This window comes from Callorhinchus milii, unplaced genomic scaffold (assembly GCF_018977255.1).
Source record: "Callorhinchus milii isolate IMCB2004 unplaced genomic scaffold, IMCB_Cmil_1.0 Scaffold4, whole genome shotgun sequence".
In the NCBI taxonomy this organism is placed as follows: domain Eukaryota; kingdom Metazoa; phylum Chordata; class Chondrichthyes; order Chimaeriformes; family Callorhinchidae; genus Callorhinchus; species Callorhinchus milii.
In genome coordinates this window covers 76662049-76681793 of record NW_024704745.1, presented here as the reverse complement: position 1 = coordinate 76681793, position 19745 = coordinate 76662049, and the positions used below count along the sequence as shown (strand labels likewise).

The 19745-nt window shown below is 45.3% G+C and overlaps 1 protein-coding gene and 1 non-coding gene across 2 annotated transcripts in view; both read right to left on the bottom strand.

Annotated features, from left to right (window-relative positions):
- LOC103177132 (inositol polyphosphate-4-phosphatase type I A) overlaps positions 1-19745 on the bottom strand; it is a 120683-nt gene that overhangs the window by 1660 nt on the left and 99278 nt on the right. Inside the window, 6 exon segments of the mRNA XM_042333890.1 lie at positions 8931-9085; positions 9774-9886; positions 11803-11900; positions 13700-13840; positions 14414-14540; positions 15471-15594. Coding sequence (XP_042189824.1) covers positions 8931-9085; positions 9774-9886; positions 11803-11900; positions 13700-13840; positions 14414-14540; positions 15471-15594 — 758 coding nt within the window.
- Positions 15954-16025, bottom strand: trnat-cgu. Its single transcript has one exon. It is a non-coding gene; the product is annotated as a tRNA-Thr (tRNA).

The following is a 19745-nucleotide window of genomic DNA, read 5'->3' as shown; positions in this document are numbered from 1 at the left end:
GTGATTATGTGCTACTTAAGTAACATGTGCTTTGCAGCCTGTGATTTGGATGTTGACTGTTTTATGCAACTTTTGTAAACATTTCCATTCCATCTAAAAAAAAGTTAGTTTTTTTTGAATAAATTCTTGTTAACGACACATCCCAAATACTGTTCCCAATCTTTTTGGGGTGGGGGCTAAGGTGGAGGGTTGGAGGGAGGATGGGGCAGTGTCCAATGCATGTGGAAACACAACAATCGTCATGCTTAAGAGTATCCACCTTCTAGGCAAGGAAATTTCCCTGTGTATGGAATGGAACCCACCCTCTCTCTCTCTCTCTCCTTGGAGGGATCATAATAATAATAATAAGAGTTGTTGTGTACAGGAAAAACACTTCATCATGTTCCTATTCCACTTTAATAATAATAATCCTCGCATTTGATATAGCGCTTTTCACGTCTTCTCGACGTCTTAAAGCGCTTCACAGAATATACTGTAAAGTGAATCGCCTGTATATTCGTGGGCGAAACTCAGCAGCCAATTGCGCACAGCGGCGTCCCACAAACAGTCGTGGATTGAAAAAAACTTTATTTATTATTTTTTGTTTTGGAGAGATTATGATGAGGCGTGTGGAGTAAGGAAACTTGCCTGAGGTTTCGCCCCCCCGCCTGGAATTGAACCCAGCGGTCTCGCTTGCAAGACGAGTGCTCTAACCCCTGAGCTACGGGACTCCACCCTCCACGATGCACCCTGCTTACCTAACTCCAGAGAGCAGTGGGTGCAGGGTTTGAGAGCCAAAGCTTGGGGACCCAGAGTGTGTGCTGGGGAAACTGCTGGAGTCTAACCAGCTAAAACCATCCACTACACACGGAAATTTCCTGTGTTTGGAAAGGAAATTTCCCCTGTGTTTGAAATTCACACTCTCTCCCCCGCTTTATCACACCCCAATTTTATCGATTGGATCTCAACATTCAGTTTATACATAAAAACCCACACACGTACGTACACACACACACACACGTACACACACACACAGAGTTCGCCAAATCAGCATCAGAAATTGCGCAAGAGGGCTGGAGAGGGAACAGAAACCAAATTGCCAGCTCATAAATAACAGTTATTAAAACACCGGCAGCTCACTTATTTACTTTCTTACTGACTGTCGCAGATATGATGAGAGACAGAAGTTCTGGCAGGAAACAGAAGAACAACAGACAAGCAGTACTCGCACACACACACAAAACCTGCATTCGTATCGCGCCCCTGATGCAGGGTAGCACACCGAGCACTTAAACACACACCCACGCACGCACGCACGCACATGCACACCACAGACAGTCCCGTACCTCGGAGAATAATTGCATTTTAAAAAAATATAGAACACACTAGAAAGTGGCAGTAAGTTACGACACTGGAGCAAATTCGGTAGCTGCGTAAACGGAACCAGTGCAGGATTTAATGATTGCTACAAACCAGAGGCGTCTGTGCTGCTACAACAATGGAGCAAAATGCAGTACAGCAAATGCTATTCCATTTACACGGTCAAATCAGTCGCCTTTAAAGTGCCACCCACCCAGACGTGAGAACAGGTCCAGCGTTGTTTTTTTTTAAAAAAAAAGTGCAGGAAGCAAGTTAATTCGAGAAAGCTATAATGTTCTACTTCAACGCGCTTTCGGGGTTATAGAAATTCTCCCTGGGTCTGGAAGTTTACGATTTATTTTTCCTGTAAATTTCTTTTCTAAGAACTCACAGAAAACCAGCTTTAAGTTGAGACTCGATTCAAATCATTTGTCAAAAATTCTAGCAAATCCTCAATCGCGAGTCTTAATATTTTGATGCCGTTTTCCCTGTCAGTGTAAGTCACCTTTAAGAAACTTACAGAAAACCCACTTAGAAGTTAAGACAACTTGCCAACATTCTGGTATAACAAAATGTTCCATCAGAATAATAATCTTTGCAGTTGACATAGCGTAGCGCCTCATCACGTGTTTGAGATGTCTCAAAGTGTGAGAATATACTGAATGTACTGTGAAATTAATTGATATTTTATGGGCGAAACATGGCAGCCGATTGCGCACAGCAGTGTCCCGCAAACAGTCGTGGATGTTTTTGACCAAATTATTATTATTATTATCTTATTTTTTTTGCAGGGATCCACCAATCAACTAACAACTGGATACCTGCTTACTGCTTGTTGAACAGATTCGTGTGGAGTAGGGAAACTTGCTGAAGGTTTCGCCCTGCCCGGGAATCGAACCTGGGACATCTCGCTTGCGAGGCGAGTGCTCTAACCAATACACTGCAGGACTCCACATAAATAAGAAGGATAAATCCAGACTCAGAGGAAATTTCTCCCCCATTTCAAAAGAATTTTAAGTGCAAAGCTTTTTTTTTTGTCTTCGGTTAAATGCAGAGAGAAGCGTATTTTGGAGTAGGTTTTACCACTTATTATTATTGTTTTTTTTTTTCCTTTCTCCCTTTCCTGAAAAAAGTGCTGCAGTTTCAGAGCTCGGAACAGAAAAGAACATTACAATAGAACAGTCACACACAACAGCTAACAGAAAGGTAGAGACTCCACTCCAAAGGCATAGAAAGAAAGGGTTTTGAAATAAAATTCGTGAAAATAAATACATTTTCTTTTCCAAAAGGAAAGAGAGAGAAAAAACACTCTGGGAGGTAATGGCAATACTTTGCGGTCATATTATATTACAAGTGTTTAAATGTATACAGTAGATAAGCTCTCTTTCATACACCCCTTTATATTAAGCTTTGATAAAATGATATATACATAAAGTACAGTATAAAGTTCGGACATTTGTAAGGCATATTTTATGGCTGACAATTGTATTGCACAATCTTCTGTTCAGTGGTTGTTGAGCATTAAGTATTTGAGCTCGAGTTATTTTTAATAACTTGGCATTTATTTTTAATAACTTGGCTTGGCATTTTTAAATTTGCGTCTTCATTGGCATCGAAATCTGGCCAGCAGATAGGCTAGGCTAAGAAAGACCCAGACGACCATTAAATTGGGACTAAGAGCGAGCAGAGGGATGGAATAGAGAAGGCTGGGGTCAAGCCTGTAATCGCGGATAGGCGCCAGGCCACTCAAATTCTTCTGCGTCACTATCTCGCGGGTTCCAATGCTGTGAAAAGGAGAATGGAGAAGATGGCGGGGAGGGGAGAGGGAGAACGGGGACATGCAGCAAATATAGCATAAAAAATAGCCAAGAATAGTCCAAAGGGAAACAAAGGGGGAGATAGAGGAAGGAGGTAAGAGGAATTTTGTGGGGAGGGAAGGAAAAGGGGAAAAAAAATCAAGAGATTCCACACAAAGATTTACAAAGAAAACAAACACAACATTATATTTATCCCCCCCCACACCCACCGCCCGACCCCCAAAAAAAAACCCCAACAACGCACAACACAGCAAATCGAGAAAGAAAAGTGGCCCAAAACAAAAAACGACGACGACGACACATTAGAAAGAGAAAGAGTGAAAAAAGAGAAAAAAAGAGAAAAGTTGAAACTTTCGAAAGAATGGCAAAAAAATGGTTTTTCGTGTTCAGTCTGCGTGCGCCGGTACTGCGCGACATGCTGTAAAATACCCTCCACCGCCACACCCCCCCCCGCCGCCCCTCCGCCCGCCCACCCCCCCAGAGTGACATGTTCCCGACTCCGCAAGCAAACTGAACGTGAACAACCATCCTCGTAGTTAACCCTTGCTCACCCTCCTCAAAGAAAAGAGTGGGACTAACACCACCCGTCCCCCCCTCCGCATAACCCCATGATCCATGTAATGTTCCCGCAAAGATTGAGCCGGTGTTTTCAACGGATTGACCGCAAAAATAGAGGAGGCCAAAAATAATTGCATCTGCCTCCGGCTGTGCGAGTGTAGGAATGACAAAGGCAATATATGTGAGACTACTTTAAACTGATCCCTGCAGGTGTTTGAATGATTTGTAGCACAATGTCATTTTTAAAATATCTGGGATCAGATAAAATGCTCAAATGTGCTGCGTACAATGTATTTGAGTAAATGGTGTGGTGCATTTCATCTGGTGGTCATTGAACGCAAAATTATGTTTTTTTTTAATTGAAATGATTCCAAACTAAGCCTCTGCCCTTTTTTTCATTGCAAACGAGCAGTATTGTGAAACGCTAACGTTGACCATCATTGTATAGTGTACACACTTCAAGATTCCACCCCTGCCAAAAATTGGCCTTATACTTGATGCAGCTCCTTTCATGTCGGGAGGATGTCTCAGAGACCTTCACAGGATACATTGTAAAGTACAGTCACTGTTGGGTTTTGTGGATGAAAGCGACAGCCAATTTGCACATGGGAATGTCTCATGGACAAGAGGGGATCAATTTGAGGTAACTAACAAACACACAAATGGGAAGGTTAGGAGAATGTTTTGTGATGGATGGAGCAGTTGGTTGAGGCAACTTTCAATAGGCAACTAGATAAATATCTAACAAGAAGTATCTACAGGGGTATGGGGAAAAGGACAGGTAAATGAGACTGAAATGATTGCTCTTTAAAGAGCTGGCACAGACAGGATGGACTGAGTGGCCTTCTTCTGCGCTGTAAATGTTCTTTGTGGCATGTTTTTGGAGGACACCTTTCACCCCATTTTCCTGCCAGTTCCTGGGAACTATTCCTTGGAACTATCCTAGGAATAATCCTTGCATTTGATATAGCGCTTTTCACGTCTTCTAAACGTCTCAAAGCGCTTCACAGAATAGACTGTAAAGTAAATTGACTGTGTATTTGTGGGCGAAACGCGGCAGCCAATTGCGCACAACAGTGACCCACAAACAGTCGTGGATTGAAGTGACCAATTTATTATTGTTTTTTTTTCTCTTGGGGGGTTATTATTATGCGTGTGGCGTAAGGAAACTTGCCTAAGGTTTTGCCCTGCCGGGAATTGAACCCAGCTCTCTTGCTTGCGAGGTGAGTGCTCTAACCACTGAGCTACAATACCGTGATGATATACTGCCTCATCACATCATTGAGGTGTCTCAAAGCGTCTCCACTTGGGAAGTGCGTACAATACAATGACTTTATCGCTTTAAAATATTGTCCGTTCGTAATAAAAAGTTGTTTGTTGAAATAATTGTAATGACCGGCATATGTATTTGTTTAGAAAAAGAAACCCACTCCTTTGAAATATTTGGGAGAGACAGGGTTAAGTAACGGGTAAACACAGAAATAAAGGATAAGAGAGTTGAAAACTACAAAGAACTTTGAGACAAGGTACACAACAAACTATTTCAACCTCAGCGAGTCTAACACAGGGTTTACATCTCCCCTTTTTCAGTGGTGTACAAATTCGTATCCTTTCTTCTGAATCTTGTCAGTTCAGAACAAGCTCGAAAAATCAGCGATGAAATTTCTTTGTGCTATTTCCTCTCCCAACCCCCCCCCCACCCCACAGGAAAGCGATTTAATAAAGGATTTATTTTCTCGTGTTCGTGACACTTAATCGAACAGGCAAAGCAAAAGACGACGGGATGAACAAACAATGAAGACCATTGAAGAAGAAAAGAAAGCTTACGGCTGTTCATAAATGGAGTTTAATAAGAAAAACAACATTTAAAGCTCTGCTCTGGGTGGTGGTGGGTTTAGTGCAGCTTGGCAACAAGGCTTTATTGTGGCATTTCCTTGTTATTTGGTCCGGCTGTTTGACACATGCGGAAACCCACCACTATGCTTAAAAGTATCCAAACCAAACTGAAATTTCCATGCATCCCATTTACGCATGGAAATCCCAGAGATAGATTGTTGGAGTGGAATGTGCACTCTCTCCCTGGAGGGATGCATCCTACTTGCCTAATTCCGGAAAGTATTAGGCGAAGGTTGGCGAGAGCCAAGGCTTGGTGACCCCAGAGTGTGCATGCATTGGGGTAACTCCTGGAGTCTAACCATTTCCCATTATACCCACCCATCACGATCGACGGGCTTTCACATAGACTCAGTGGCATAACAAGGCTCTAGGGCGGCCTGGTGGTGCAAGGCTCTAAACTTTCACTTACCTTTACCATCTCAGTCTCCTCGTGTTCTCTCTCTCCTCCCCTGGTGAAGCGCAGGTGTGATGCGGAAACGGGGAGTGAGAGAACACGAGTGGTTCTGCTGCACAACTTAATACCGCTCAAGCTATTGCCCCCACCCCCCCACCACCGCCTCTCTCTTGTCCACACAGGAGCATTTTTGCAGAAAGCATGGTTGCGGGCTGAGCGATGGGAACGGATGCAAACTGCAGAGTGTCATTTGTTCAGTGGCTCTGGGCAAGTATAGAATCATAGGATCTTACGTCACAGAAGGAGGCCCATCACGGCTGTGCTGACTTTTTGAAAGACCTATTCAACTAGTCCTACCCACTCTCATGCTCTTACCACAAAGCCCTACAAGTTGTTTCCTTTTCAAGTACATATCCAATTCCCCTTGGGAAGATAATATCGAATGGGTTTTTTTTGGGTCAGAGGGGAAGAGAGGTCTTTCGACCCGTTATATTGAGATCGGTCTTTGCCACCTCCAATGAAGGATAATGTCCCGATTCCCTGCTCTTTTCCCGGCGTTACTGCACTTGCTCAACGACCGCAGGCCTGCTTCACGTCGTCAGGGTGGGCCATTCCATCCCCATCTCTGGAATCTCATTGCGGGTCCCTCCACCCCACCCTCTCCCTTCCCACTTGAAAAGCCCTCTTTGAGACTTAACGCTTTCACAGTGCTATCAGTCATCTCTCCCGCCCTCGCACTCCCCAACGTCCTTCATCTCCCCTCCAGGGCTCGAGTGCTCACCCAACTGCGTAAGGCACTTTGGGACGTTCTCCCAATGTGAAAGGTGATAAAAATGTAAATTGTACTGTATGAATCCCGATCCAAAATTAACATTCAGACCCCAAAATGCAAACACAACTTGCATTTGCTGGTCTAAGTGTTCATCTCGACTTGGCAACCAGGTCTGGTCTGAGCTACGCCATGTAATTCCTGCCAACTGAGTCAGTCATTTGGTTAATAAATAATATCCCAAAGAAACTGCAAAAATCATCAGTTTGCCACAATCTCACGCTTAAGAATTCTGTGTACAAATTTTTCGCTCACAAAATACACAGAGCCACAAATTTAAAAAATTATCCTTACATTTGGTATTCACGTCAGGAGTATATCCAAAGTGCCTTACAGAATAAACTGTAAAGTGACTGGATGTTTTGTAGGAAAACACGGGAGCAAATTTGCACACTGATTGTCCCACAAATAGTGAAGTGAACGACCATTTTTATTTTGGGGGATTGATGACTAGGGCATCAGGAGGAATTCCCTTTTCTTTTCTTTCAAATGGTTGCTAACTCTTTCTCGATGCACCAATACAGTCTGATCTTATGATGCAAATTAACACACGCACTTCAGTTGTATTGATCTGGGTGTACGAAAAGTGCCATTTTTGCTGGCAGGATGTCTCAAAGTGCTTCATAGAACTTTCAATCTAAAGTGTAGCGGCTGTGTATTTTGTAGTAGGCGAACACGACTTTAATGATGATATCAGCTTCTTGGGATGTCCTCCCAATGTGAAAGTCAATATATTGACACAATTGTTGTCTGCTGTTGTTGTTGATATCTGTCCAATTCCCTTTGAAACAATATTATATACTTTGCTTCAACTGCTGTTGTTGGTCTAGTGTTACCATGTCCCAATACCCCTGTGTAAAAGAACTCTATCCTCACCTTTATATATTTTTGTTTAGTAACTCATGCCCTCTAGTCACTGACTCAACGATTAGTGGAAACAGCTTCCTGCCTATATTTACTCGATCGTAACTTATGAAAAACCTCCAGCATGACCTCTCTAAATGTGAGACAGGGTTATGGTTCCAGAGTTACATTGGTAAGACTGTACTGAGGAATAATTGCAATAAGTCAGGACCCCTCACTCCGCCTCACCAAAACTGGCTTAAGAAACAAATGGGAATAACTCAGTGGCAAGAGATGGGAGTGTTGGCTTTTCTCACTCTGGCTGCTGTGTAGACTTTGATGGTGTTGAAAATGAGACAGTCAGTACTTTAATCAACTGCACGTAAAGCTATTAAAGAATAGCCACAAGTTTAAATGTGGCTGTAAAAGTCATGCTAGGCTGTCACTGAGATAGTCATTTTGTTATTAGATCAGCCAGGTGTCTAAAACACATAGAAACCATCACCGTGCTTAAGAGAGTCCAAGACTGAGTTCAGCATCTACACATGAGAAAGTCCCTGTGTCTGGAGTGGAATGCACGCTCTCTCCCCAGAGAGATGCACTCTGCTTACCTAATTCCAGACAGTTTGAGGGGTAATTTGGCGAGAGCTAAGGAGTAGTGACTAGTAGATTAGCAGGATACATGCCTCCAGAGAGAGAGTGCGAAATCTATTCGAATAAATAGCTCATGAATGTGTAGGTGGGACGTATGGAATTCTCAGTTTGATTTGGATACCCTTAAGCATCGTGATGGGTTTGTGCAGGTGTCAGACACTCGACTGACCCAAAAAAATATTGTCCTGCTAGGACCACCCAATCCATTGGGGCTTTGGCTTGCAGGGCTAACAGTAAGTGGGAAGAGTCCCTGACCTTGGTCTGCCCAACAGCTGCTGCCGACTAGTAAGACTTATCTTACTTTGGTAAGAGCAGTTACCATTATTACTGATTGCTGCCACATTTACAGTCATGCTTCTGAATACAACACCTCTCACTGAAGCAGAATTGAGTCACATTTTGCCTGCCTGATGGAGCTCCATCACGGGGGGGAGGGGGAGAAGAAGTGGAGGAGTGGGCGTGGGGGGGGGGGGTCAATAGACTGGTCACTGAAGTACTACTCCGTCTGCAGTTTGCAACACCCCAAAGTCAAAGCGCTGGGTTTCAGGTCAAGCAGCTCGCGGGCAGGCCAGCCATTCAAGCCGGTGGGGGTGAAGCTTACCTCCTCATGCAGTCCAAGGCCTGTGTGAAGACCTGTGGGGCCATCCCATGCTCATGTTGGAGAATCAGGCACTGCTCCAAGGTGATGGACATCGCTGTCCTGTCCTTGGCACTTTTACAGCTCGTGAATCGAACACCATTCAATCGACGGCAAATCTGAGAAAACGTAAATAATAAGAATAATCCTCGCATTTGATATAGCGCTTTGTCAGGTCATTGAACCGTCTCAAAGCGATTCACAGAGTATAGTGTAAAGTGAATTGACTGTGTATTTTGTGGTCAAAACGGAGCAGCCAATTGCTCACAGCAGCGTCCAACAAAGTCGTGGATTGAGCAGCCTAATTTTTTCAATAATGTCACATTGGAAAGATTTGTAGATAAACACAGGAATTTGTACACAGCAAAGCCTGACAAACAGCCTCGGAGCCAGCCACCAACTCCATCTTGTGCGACTGTTGGCCAAAACACTGGGAAGGAACTCCCTTTACTTTCCAAATAGTGAGGGGAGCTGAGGAAGATGGTTGAGGAGGAAGGTGTTTGATCTTAAGGTCTTAAGGTGGATGTTAAATATGTGGTGGGAGCTGGTCAGGATGGAATTCCAGAGAGTGGGGCAGAATGTCTGAGAGCTCGTGGGGCTGGTCAGGCGAGGGACGTGATGATGGGTGAGCGGAGGGAACAGTTGGGGAGGTAGAAGTCAGGTGGGGATGAGGTCGTGGAGGGATGTGCACCACAAGTGATCGACAAGATGTTGAATAGGCCATTCACAATGGGACGGAGTTAGAAGGTGGTTAAGTGGCTGCGAGAGGTAAAACAGCCGCCTCCACTGCAAACAGAGGGGGTTTACCTCAGCAGCTTGCCAAAGGATATCAACATTCTTGTTTTTTCGTGCGTGGACGTTTTGCCCGAGAAATCTCAGCAGCTCCGGCAGACACGTCTGACTGCGGGATCGAGGCAGACCTGAAGAAAATCAGCGAACGACTTGCATTTACATATAATAATTCTTGCATTTGATATAGTGCCTTAACACATCGTCTATTGAGACATCTCAAAGCGCTTCACAGATTATACTGTAAAGTAAATTGACTGTATATTTTGTGGGTGAAACCCGGCTGCCAATTGCGCACAGCAGTGGCCCACAAACAGTAGTGGATCGATCGACCAAATTATTATTATTTGTTCATTTATTTATTTTTGAAGGCATTATTACCCCCAGAAAGTGATCCGCCAATCGACTAACACCCGGATTCCTACTCACTGCCAGGTAAACAGAGGCACATGGAGCAAGGAAACTTGCCTAAAGGTTTGCCTGACCGGGAATCGAACCTGAGTCCTCTCGTCTGCGAGGCGAGTGCTCTAACCAATATGCTGTGGGATATAGTGTCCTTCACGCGGGGTAGTGCTTAACAATGGTGTAGTTTGACTCCGAGCCCAGGAGAAAGGCGAGGTGACCGTAGGCACAGTGAAAGAGGAAGAAGAGAGACCCTAACCGAAAGGGCTTTAGCACACCAGCCGTGGTAACCTGTTCATGGATGTGGTCGAGTGTGAGTTTCTACTGAAGGCTCATTCATGTTCACGGAGATTAGTGTGAACAAAGTAACCAAACAAAGGGGACTTTTGAGCTGTAATTGATACCCACATTAAATCTAACAATTTTATGGCACTTAACACACCGATTATAATAATCCTTCATTTGGACATCTAGAAGCGCATCACAGAATTTACTGCAAAGTGAAGTAACTGTGTAGTTTGCAGGCAAACACGGCGGCCAATCTGCACACTGCAATTTCCTACCAATAGCCATGACACTGGGAAAAACTCCCTTCTTTTTCTGAATAACCTCAAGGGGATCTTTAATGTCCACCTGAATAGGCAGATGGGACCTCAGTTTTAACATCTCATCTGGAGGGTGGCACCTCCGACAATACAGCACACCCCCAGCACTGCACTAGAATGTCAGCCTAGACTACAAGCTCAAAGTCCGACGTGGGGCTTGAACCACTCAGAGCCGAGAGTGCTACCAACCGAGACAGGCTGACACATGATTAAGTCCCCTGGTGTGGTGGAGATTGATGTGCATTGCAACCCACTTTCTTAATGTCCCTACCAAAGAGCTGGCTGCATTGGACTTCCAGCTCACTGACCAAGACCTGGGTTCAGCTTCTGAACTGAAGGACGGCAGCTCTGTCAATGAAGAGCTCTCCCAGCACTGCGCTAATAACATTCTCAACCAAGCCCCGAATTCTGCAGGAGAAACCCATTGGTAATGATCAAAACGTGGCTTTCTGTGCAGCTGCTCTGGCTTACGAGTCAAAGGAAAGCCTGGCAGCTATGATTTCTGAGGAAGTATCTCGTGGATATTGAACCACAAACAGTGCAGTTATTTTCCTCAGGAACTCAAGACGTTTAGCAATTAAGTCCATACGCACGCACAGATTGAATTAGGCTGCTCTCAGTTCACGTAACAGTGATCTTTATGTCTCAAATCTCAAACCAATCCATGAACAGGCTCTGTATCGTTACAAAGATTCAAATAATAATAATAATCCTTGCATTTGATATAGCGCCTTATCGCGTCTTCTAGATGTCTCAAAGCACTTCACAGGATATACTGTAAAATGAATTGACTGTATGTTTTGTGGGTGAAGCACAGCAACCAATTTGCCCAACATTTAGCTTATAGCGTTCTATCCCGGCTTCGAGACATTTAAAAACGCTGCACGGAATATACTGTAAATTGTAGAGACTGTGTATTTTGTGGTGAAACGCGGCAGCCAATTGCGCACAGCAGTGTCCCACACGTTTGCTGACGCAGCTGGGTGTTCGTTGGTGGCGACAAGGTGTCAATATTGCAAACCATATTTTCGTGTACTTACAGTCATCCGGCAAAACCTCCTTGAACTGTTCGTAGTAGGAGTTGAGGCGACCCAGACTCTCTGTGTTAATGATCTCTTGTAAGGACGTGTCTCCAAACCTGGTCCGTACAGAGCACAAAGAACCTCACAGTTACTTGCATGATATTAAACGATCAAAACTTAGCCACTGGGGGAGTGGGACAGGAATTCTTCCCACTCGACTTTTGTTAATTCTGCAAGTGAAAGCCTTAATGATTGCCTAAAGTGTTGTCAGACAAGCAGTGGGACACTTTATAAAGCAATATTTATTTGACTGAATTCCAGAAGTACTTCAAAAAACTCTTTGCTGTCCCCAAGTCTTGACAACTACCAATTAATACCCAATATTTATGCAGGATGTGTCCTTCTATATATATGTATATATTTAGAGAGAGAGAGTGAGCTCTCAGTTCCAGAGGTAATTTTATCTCTGAAAAAATGGCTTACTGGAGATCATGATCAAAACTCAGAACTTTTTCAGAGAGGTAAATGTTCTTTCTCTCATGTTTCCTTACAGTTGGGGCCAGATGGTTTGGGATAAAACCAACAAATACAAAACAAGTTTACGTTTACAAAGCGCCTTTCATGTCAGAAGGACATCCTAAGGTGCTTAACGGTCTGCGGGGGGAAGGGAAGGGGAACGATCACCAAAAGCGCAGTCAAAGATCTTGGTCTTAAGACGGACCTTGAACAAGGTGGGGGAGGGAGCGAGTCGGAGGGACTCTGGGGTGGTGTTCCAGAAAGTGAGGGCAGGAAGCCTGACTGTTGGTGGTGGGACAAGTAGGGTAGGTGGACATGTAGCAGGCCGGTGCCCTCTGAGTACTAGGAACTTCAGGAACGGTAATAATAATCCTTGTATTTGATATAACACCTTACCACGTCTTCGAGATGTCTCAAAATAACTGTATATTTTGTGGGCAAAATGCCACAGCCAATTGTGCACAGCAGTGTCCCACAAACAGTCATGGATTCAGTGACCAAATTATTATTTCGTTTCATTTATCTATCTTTTTTTGAAGGGATTATTAACTTCAGAAAAGCGATCCCCCAACTGACCAAAAATGGGTTCCTACTTACTGCTAGGTTAGCAAAGACAGGCATGTGCAGTAAGGAAACTTCTAACCCAGGCAAGTGTTGTAATCAACATGCTACAGGACTCAACAGGCAGTGTTTGAGAAGGTCACAGAGGTAGGTTGAGTCAAGGCAAAGCCTTGAGCTGCAAGAACTGGTTTAAGGAAAAAAAGAAAAAGCTCAGTGGCAGGAGATATGGGTGTGGTGTTTTCTCAGCCTGGTTGCTGTACAGACTTTGAAGGAGGGTGTTGGTTTTGAGACAATTAGTATGTTAATGTTACTGCTGTTCAAAGCATGCTTTAACTGTGGCTGTAAAAGTTATTTTTCTGGCATATGCAGAAACCTATCGCCATGCTCAAGAGTATCCAAATCAGACAGAATGCCGAGGATGTATGATACCTTCTAGTAGACTTTCCCTGTATTTGGAATGGAATGCAAACTCTCTCTTCCTGGACTGACACAGCTTGCTTACCCAATTCTGCATAGTATTGGGTTCAAGTTGGTGAGAGTCAAGGCTTGGAGACCCCAGAGTAAACGTTCCACTGGAGTTTAACCACTAAAACCGCATAGTTTGCCATTGTCTGATAAGATTTCCGCTGTTTATCCACATGGGACCACCCTGTCCGTTAAGGTTTTGGCTTGCGGGGATAACAGGAGCTGAGTGGGAAGAATCTTTGCCTCCAGTAAATTGGGATACAAAGGGCATTGAAAAAAAACTAAAGAGTAATTGAAGCATTGCAGCGATAGCATTACAATTATTCCTCCCCTCCCCCACAACCCCACCCCAGCGTCTGCAAGTAGTACATACTTCTCAGCGAGGGTCTGCTGTTCATTGATGCCCACATTGAACAGCACAGGCTGCACTCGCAGTAACATGCCGCTCTGGATCTCCCTGGGTAAGGCCTCAAACATGGCACTTGGCAGTGGGATTCGTACATTAAACCCATCTCTGTGAAAACCAGACATTACGTGAGAATCTAGTGCCTCTTCGGCGGTGCCTAATGCCACCTCCCCCTCCACTCAGCAACGGCTCGCTCGGCATCCAACCCTACCACTGTGAAGAGCTCCAAGATGTTGTAACACAAAGTTACAGGCTCTGTCCAAATACATGTTGTTGTGGCCAGTCAGTATTAACATTTGATTCCAATTGAGAAGCCAATATTCGCATGCAAAATCATAAGGGTGAGGGGAGGGGCAGGGGAGCGCTGTAGGGGAGATGTCATGGCGGAGGTGAGGATGGCTGAATGGGTCAAGGGACGGATGTGGGATTTAAAGGACAGTTGTGGGTCAAACAGGACATTGAGGTTCCAAACTGGCTCAGTGAGGTGAAGAGTGCATCTGTGAATAGAGATGCTGTCAGCGCCTGAGGTTAGGAGGTGCTGACGGGAGCCAAGCAGGAGGGCCTTGGCCTTCCACGTTTGCGATCCAACCCCAACTAGGTCAGTGGCCTTTACTCTTCACCACATGTACCTAAAAACAATAACAAATTTTGCCAGAGAGGCAATAATCAAAGAGCACTTACCGGTTCCCGGTGATAACGGGCAGCATGTCAACGGATGACGTAGACATAGCCTGGATCACCTTGAAAGTTACGTTCCGTAAATCCGTAATTCCCGTGTTCATATCTTCAAGCATCGCAAGTTCTTCTCCTGCACAAAACACACATTCATTTTCATTATTATTATTTACAATATTATTTATAATAATCCTTGAATTTGACATAGCGCCTTATCACGTTGTTAAGATGTCTCAAAGCGCTTCACAGAATAAATTGTAAAGTGAATTGACTGTATTTGTGAATTGTGGGCAGAACGCGGCAGCCAATTGCGCACAGCAGTGTCCCACGAACAGTCCTGGATTGAATGACCAAATTATTATTATATATAATATTTTTTTAGAAGGGTTTATTACCCCCGGAAAGCGATCTGCCAATTGACTAACAACCAGGTTCATACTTACTACTAAGTAAACAGAGGCGTGTGGATAAGAAAACTTACCTAAGGTTTCACCCTGCCTGGAATCGAACCCGGACCCTCTCGCTTGTGAGGCGCAAGCTCTAACCAATACGCTATAGGACTCCACAGAATCCACATATTGATAATAATGTCACTGTTCTTTACACTAACTGGAATATCAGCCCATAGTGGAGCAGTATCTCACCACTACTCCCCCAACAACAACAACTTGTGCCCTCCACGCAGGGCAGTGTCTCAGAACGCTTAACAAGTGGCGGAGCCTGACTCCAAGCCGGGGGGGAAGGGGGAGGTGGCCGTAAGCACGGTCGAAAAGGAAATTTTTCAGGCCGGATTTGAAAGAGGGGAGAGAGGGGGCAAGGTGGAGAGATTGAGGGAGAGAGTTCCAGAGTTTTGGGGCTTAGTGGCTGAAAGCACGACCTCCGATGGTGGGGCGGAGGGTGTGAGGGATGAGCAGGAAGCGCCGGCTGGTGGATTGGGGAGTGAGGAGATCGGAGAGAGAGGGAGGTGCCAGGGAGTGAATGGATTTGAACACGCTCGTGGAGCCAGTGTAACAAACAGATGCAGTGTTACAACCAAAGCAAAGATGTTCATCAAACGCCTTACCATATGTGCTTAAAAGGCCTTCAAACTGTGCCAGCAAACCAATGGTGTAAAGCTGCCTCAGAAATCCGTCATCACGAAGGCAGTTCCTCAGCTTGATGATGAAGCCACAGATCAGTGCGGTGAGCTGCGGCGAAGTCAAAGAAAAACATAACGTTGAATCCCACCAATAAAATCACACGTCACCAGCATATGTCATCACTCGGCAATAATAATACTAGTAATCCTTGCATATGATATAGCGCCTGATCACGTCTTCAAGACGTCTCAAAGCGTTTTACAGAATATATTAAAGCAAATTTACTGTGTATTGTGTGGATGAAATGTGGCAGCCATTTACACGCAGCAGTGGATTGAATGACCAAATTTGTTTTTGAGGAATTTTTAACCCCCGGTAAGCAATTCACCAATTGACTATCAACCGGCTTCCGACTTACCCACTAGGTAAACAGAGGTGTGTGGAGTAAGGAAACTTGTCTAAGGTTTTGCCCTGTCCGGGAATCGAACCCAGGTCCTCTCGCTTACGAGGCGAGTGATCTAACCACTAAGCTACAGGACTTCACTCCAGGCAACAAAGAGCATTTTATTCAAAATGTGTTATAACAAGGCTCTACCTTAGCCAAACAACCCCCGAAGAGAAAGAACACGAAAGGGCCCATGGAGAAAGTCCAAGCCTCCCTCAGAAATAAAGGCACAAAGAACACATGTCTGTGCCCCTGTCTGCCATCAATGACTGTTTACATCATTCATCCTGCCTGCCAGGCATGTGACAAAACCAACTGACCGGCACAGTGGAAACGTATCATGTGCTCTGGGCTTGTCTGGTCTGTTACCTCAGATATTTATAGTCGTTGATGGCAAGGACATATGCGAGAAGCATTCAAAGCAAAATTATTAGAAACATCTTGGGAAAGAAAGTTTTGGCAATAATGTTCTTTGACACAAGACTTGATTTCAATGTTTGTCTGAAGTTCTGCCAAACTAGAAACTAGAGCTGTGGTTCCCATGGCTTCTTCGGATATTCTTCCCACTCGGGTCCTCTTAACCCTGCGAGCTAAAGCCCCAACAGGTAGAGTCGGGTGGCTTTAGCCAACCAAGCAGCAGGAACCCTATCAGACAGTTATCTGAATGGCAAGCAATGCACACCCAACAGTACCTCAATGCACACTCTGGGGTCATTAAGCCTTAGCTCTCGCCAATCTGCATCTAATACTCTGCTAAATAAGGCAGGGGGTGTCCCTCCAGGGAGAGTGCGCAGATTCCATTCCAGACACATGGAAATGTGAAGGTGGCAAACATATGTGGGAACTCAGTTTGCTTTGGACGTTCTGAAATGTGGCATTGGATTTCTGCATCTGTCAGACACCTGGTTGACCAAAAACAATCTGGAGTTTCAGCCAGGAACTCAAATGAACGTACATACAGGCTGATCCTGTTATAAATCAGTGGTTTAGATATGTATACAAATAAATATATATATATAAAAATATATATACTGTGCGTCACAACAGAGCAAGCTATCAAAATGGCCATTGGTTGTTGGACGCTTGCAGGTCTATGTTCAATGTTGAGGAAGCTGGACAGTCTACAGTAAAAGCTGTAGGTATTCCACATTTTCCGTATACTATGGGTCCGATACCACAATGCTGGGAGCACACCCGTTCCATGGTGGATCCACTGTAATGGTAGGCTGAAAGCCCGCCTATCTGCCCCCACTCTCTGGAACGCCATCCCAGAGTCCCTCTGACTTGTTCCCTCCCTCACATCATTCAAAGGTTCATCTCAAACCCCACCTCTTTACAATGCTTTCGGTCATCTTTCCCCTCCCCATCCTCTTCGGCTCCCACCCCCAGTTCTGGTGCCCAGCCAGTTCTGTGAAGCACTTTAGAACATCCTCCTGATATGAAAAGCACTGTATAAATGTAAAATTGTATTGTAACAATAGGCTGAATTGCATTATAATGGGGTCAGCCTATACTCTCGACTATCACCACACAAATTTCCCCATAAATTCTGCACAGTATTAAACTTTAGAGGCAGAAGCCTTAAGACCAAGTCTATGAGAAGTGTTGGACTTCAGATGTTCCACTTTTAGTGAAAGAGGGAAGATCTGGCCAAGCCAGGACATTCTCTGTATGGCTTAAAACCTGGGGACCATTGCAATTTACAGCACAGAAGTCCATCATGTCTGTACTGGTTCTTTGAAAGAGCAATCTATTCATCCCTGCCTTGTCCTCCACACCTCTGCAGGTTATTCATCTAGTTCCCACTTTAAAGCCAATATGTGGAGTCCTGTAGCTCAGTGGTTAGAGCACTCACTTCCCAAGCGAGAGCCCTGGGTTTGATTCCCCAGCTGGGCAAAACATTGGCAAATTTCCTTACTCCACATGTCCTTACTCCACACGCCTCTGTTTACCTTGCAGTAAGTACGAACCCAGTTGTTAGTCAATTGGCGGATCACTTTTCCCGGGGTAATAATCCTTCCAAAAAAAAAAAAAATTGGTCACCCAATCCACGACTATTTGTGGGACACTGCTGTGCGCAATTGGCAGCTGCGTTTCAACAACAACAACAACAACAATTTGGATTTATACAGCGCCCTCCACGCTGGATGGCGTCTCAGAGCAAATCACAGTAACGGATCCCAGGGCCGAGCCGGGAGGACGGGGAGGAAGGTGACCAAAGGCGCGGTCGAAAAGAAAGGTCTTCAGCAGAGACCTAAAAATAGGAAGGGAGAGAGCGAGGTGAAGGGAGTGAGGAAGGGAGTTCCAGAGCCTCGGGGCATAGTGGCTGAAGGCACGGCCACCAAGGGTGGAGCAGAGCACTCAGGGGACGAGGAGGAGGCCAGACCCGGACGAACGAAGGCAACGGGCACTGTTTTGAGGAGAGAGGAGGTCAAAGAGGTCGGTGAGTGCTGAGGAGTGCAGAGATTTGAATACAAGGGTGAGGATCTTGAAATCGATCCTCTCTGGGATAGGCAGCGAGTGCAGTCTGGCCAGGACTGGGGTGATCAGGGAGCGGAGTTTCGTGCGGGTGAGAATGCGGATGGTAGAGTTCTGAATGATTTGGATTTTATGGATGGTAGTGGATGGGAGACCGGCGAGGAGGGCGTTGGCGTAGTCCAGCCGAGAGGTGACAAAGGCATGGACCAGGGTTTCAGCGGCTTTTGGGGAGAAGTATTCGCGGAGACGGACGATGTGTCGGAGGTGGTAGAAGGCGGTGCTGGTGAGGGACCGTATGTGGGGGAGGAAGGATAATTGGGGGTCAAACCTGATGCCTAGATTGTGTGTGGGTTCGGAGAGTTTTAGGGGGAGGTCGGGTAGGTGGAGAAGGTGAGAGCCGTGAGATTTTAGACGTTGACGAGAGCCAAAGAGTATGGCTTCCGTCTTGTCAACGTTCAGCTGAAGGAAGTTTGTGTTCATCCAGCCCCTGAGATCTGACAGGCAGCTGACAGAACATCAGGGGACTGTGGGTCGCAAAGAGAGGAGGAAAAATAGAGTTGGGTGTCGTCTGCATACATGTGGAAGTTTACCCCATGTCTGCGGATGACATCCCTAAGAGGGAGCATATAGATCAGAAAGAGGAGGGGGCCAAGGATGGATCCTTGGGGTACCCCACAGGTGACCGGGTGAGAGCGGGAGGAGAAGCCGTTTGTGCAGATGTACTGCTGGCGGTTTGTGAGGTAGGACTCGAACCGGGCGAGTGCGGTCCCACTGAGGTGGATGATGGAGGAAAGGCGGTGGAGGAGGATGGCGTGATCGACTGTGTCGAATGCGGCGGAGAGGTCCAGGAGGACAAGGAGGCAGAGGGAGCCCTGGTCACAGATAGAGAGGATGTCATTTGTGACTTTCACAAGCCCACAAAATATAGTCAAATTCACTTTACAGTATATTCTGTGAAGCTCTTTAAGACATCTTGAAGACGTGATAAGGCGCTATATCAAATGCAAGGACTATTATTATATTATTATATGGATTCAGCCTCGACCACAGCACCAGGCAGGGCATTCCACATCCTAAGAAATCTCTGTGTAAAAAAATTCTCTCCATCTCTCCCTTTGCAAGTTTCCTTACTCCACACAGAGCCTAATAATAATCCCTCCAAAACCAAAAACAATAATAAATTGGTCATTTTCAATCCACAACTGTTTGTGGGACATTGCTGTGCGCAATTGGCTGCCGCGTTCGCCCACAAATATACAGTCAATTCACTTTACAGTGTGTTCTGTGAAGCGCTTTGGGACGTCCTCCCGACGTGAAAAGCGCTATATCAAATGCA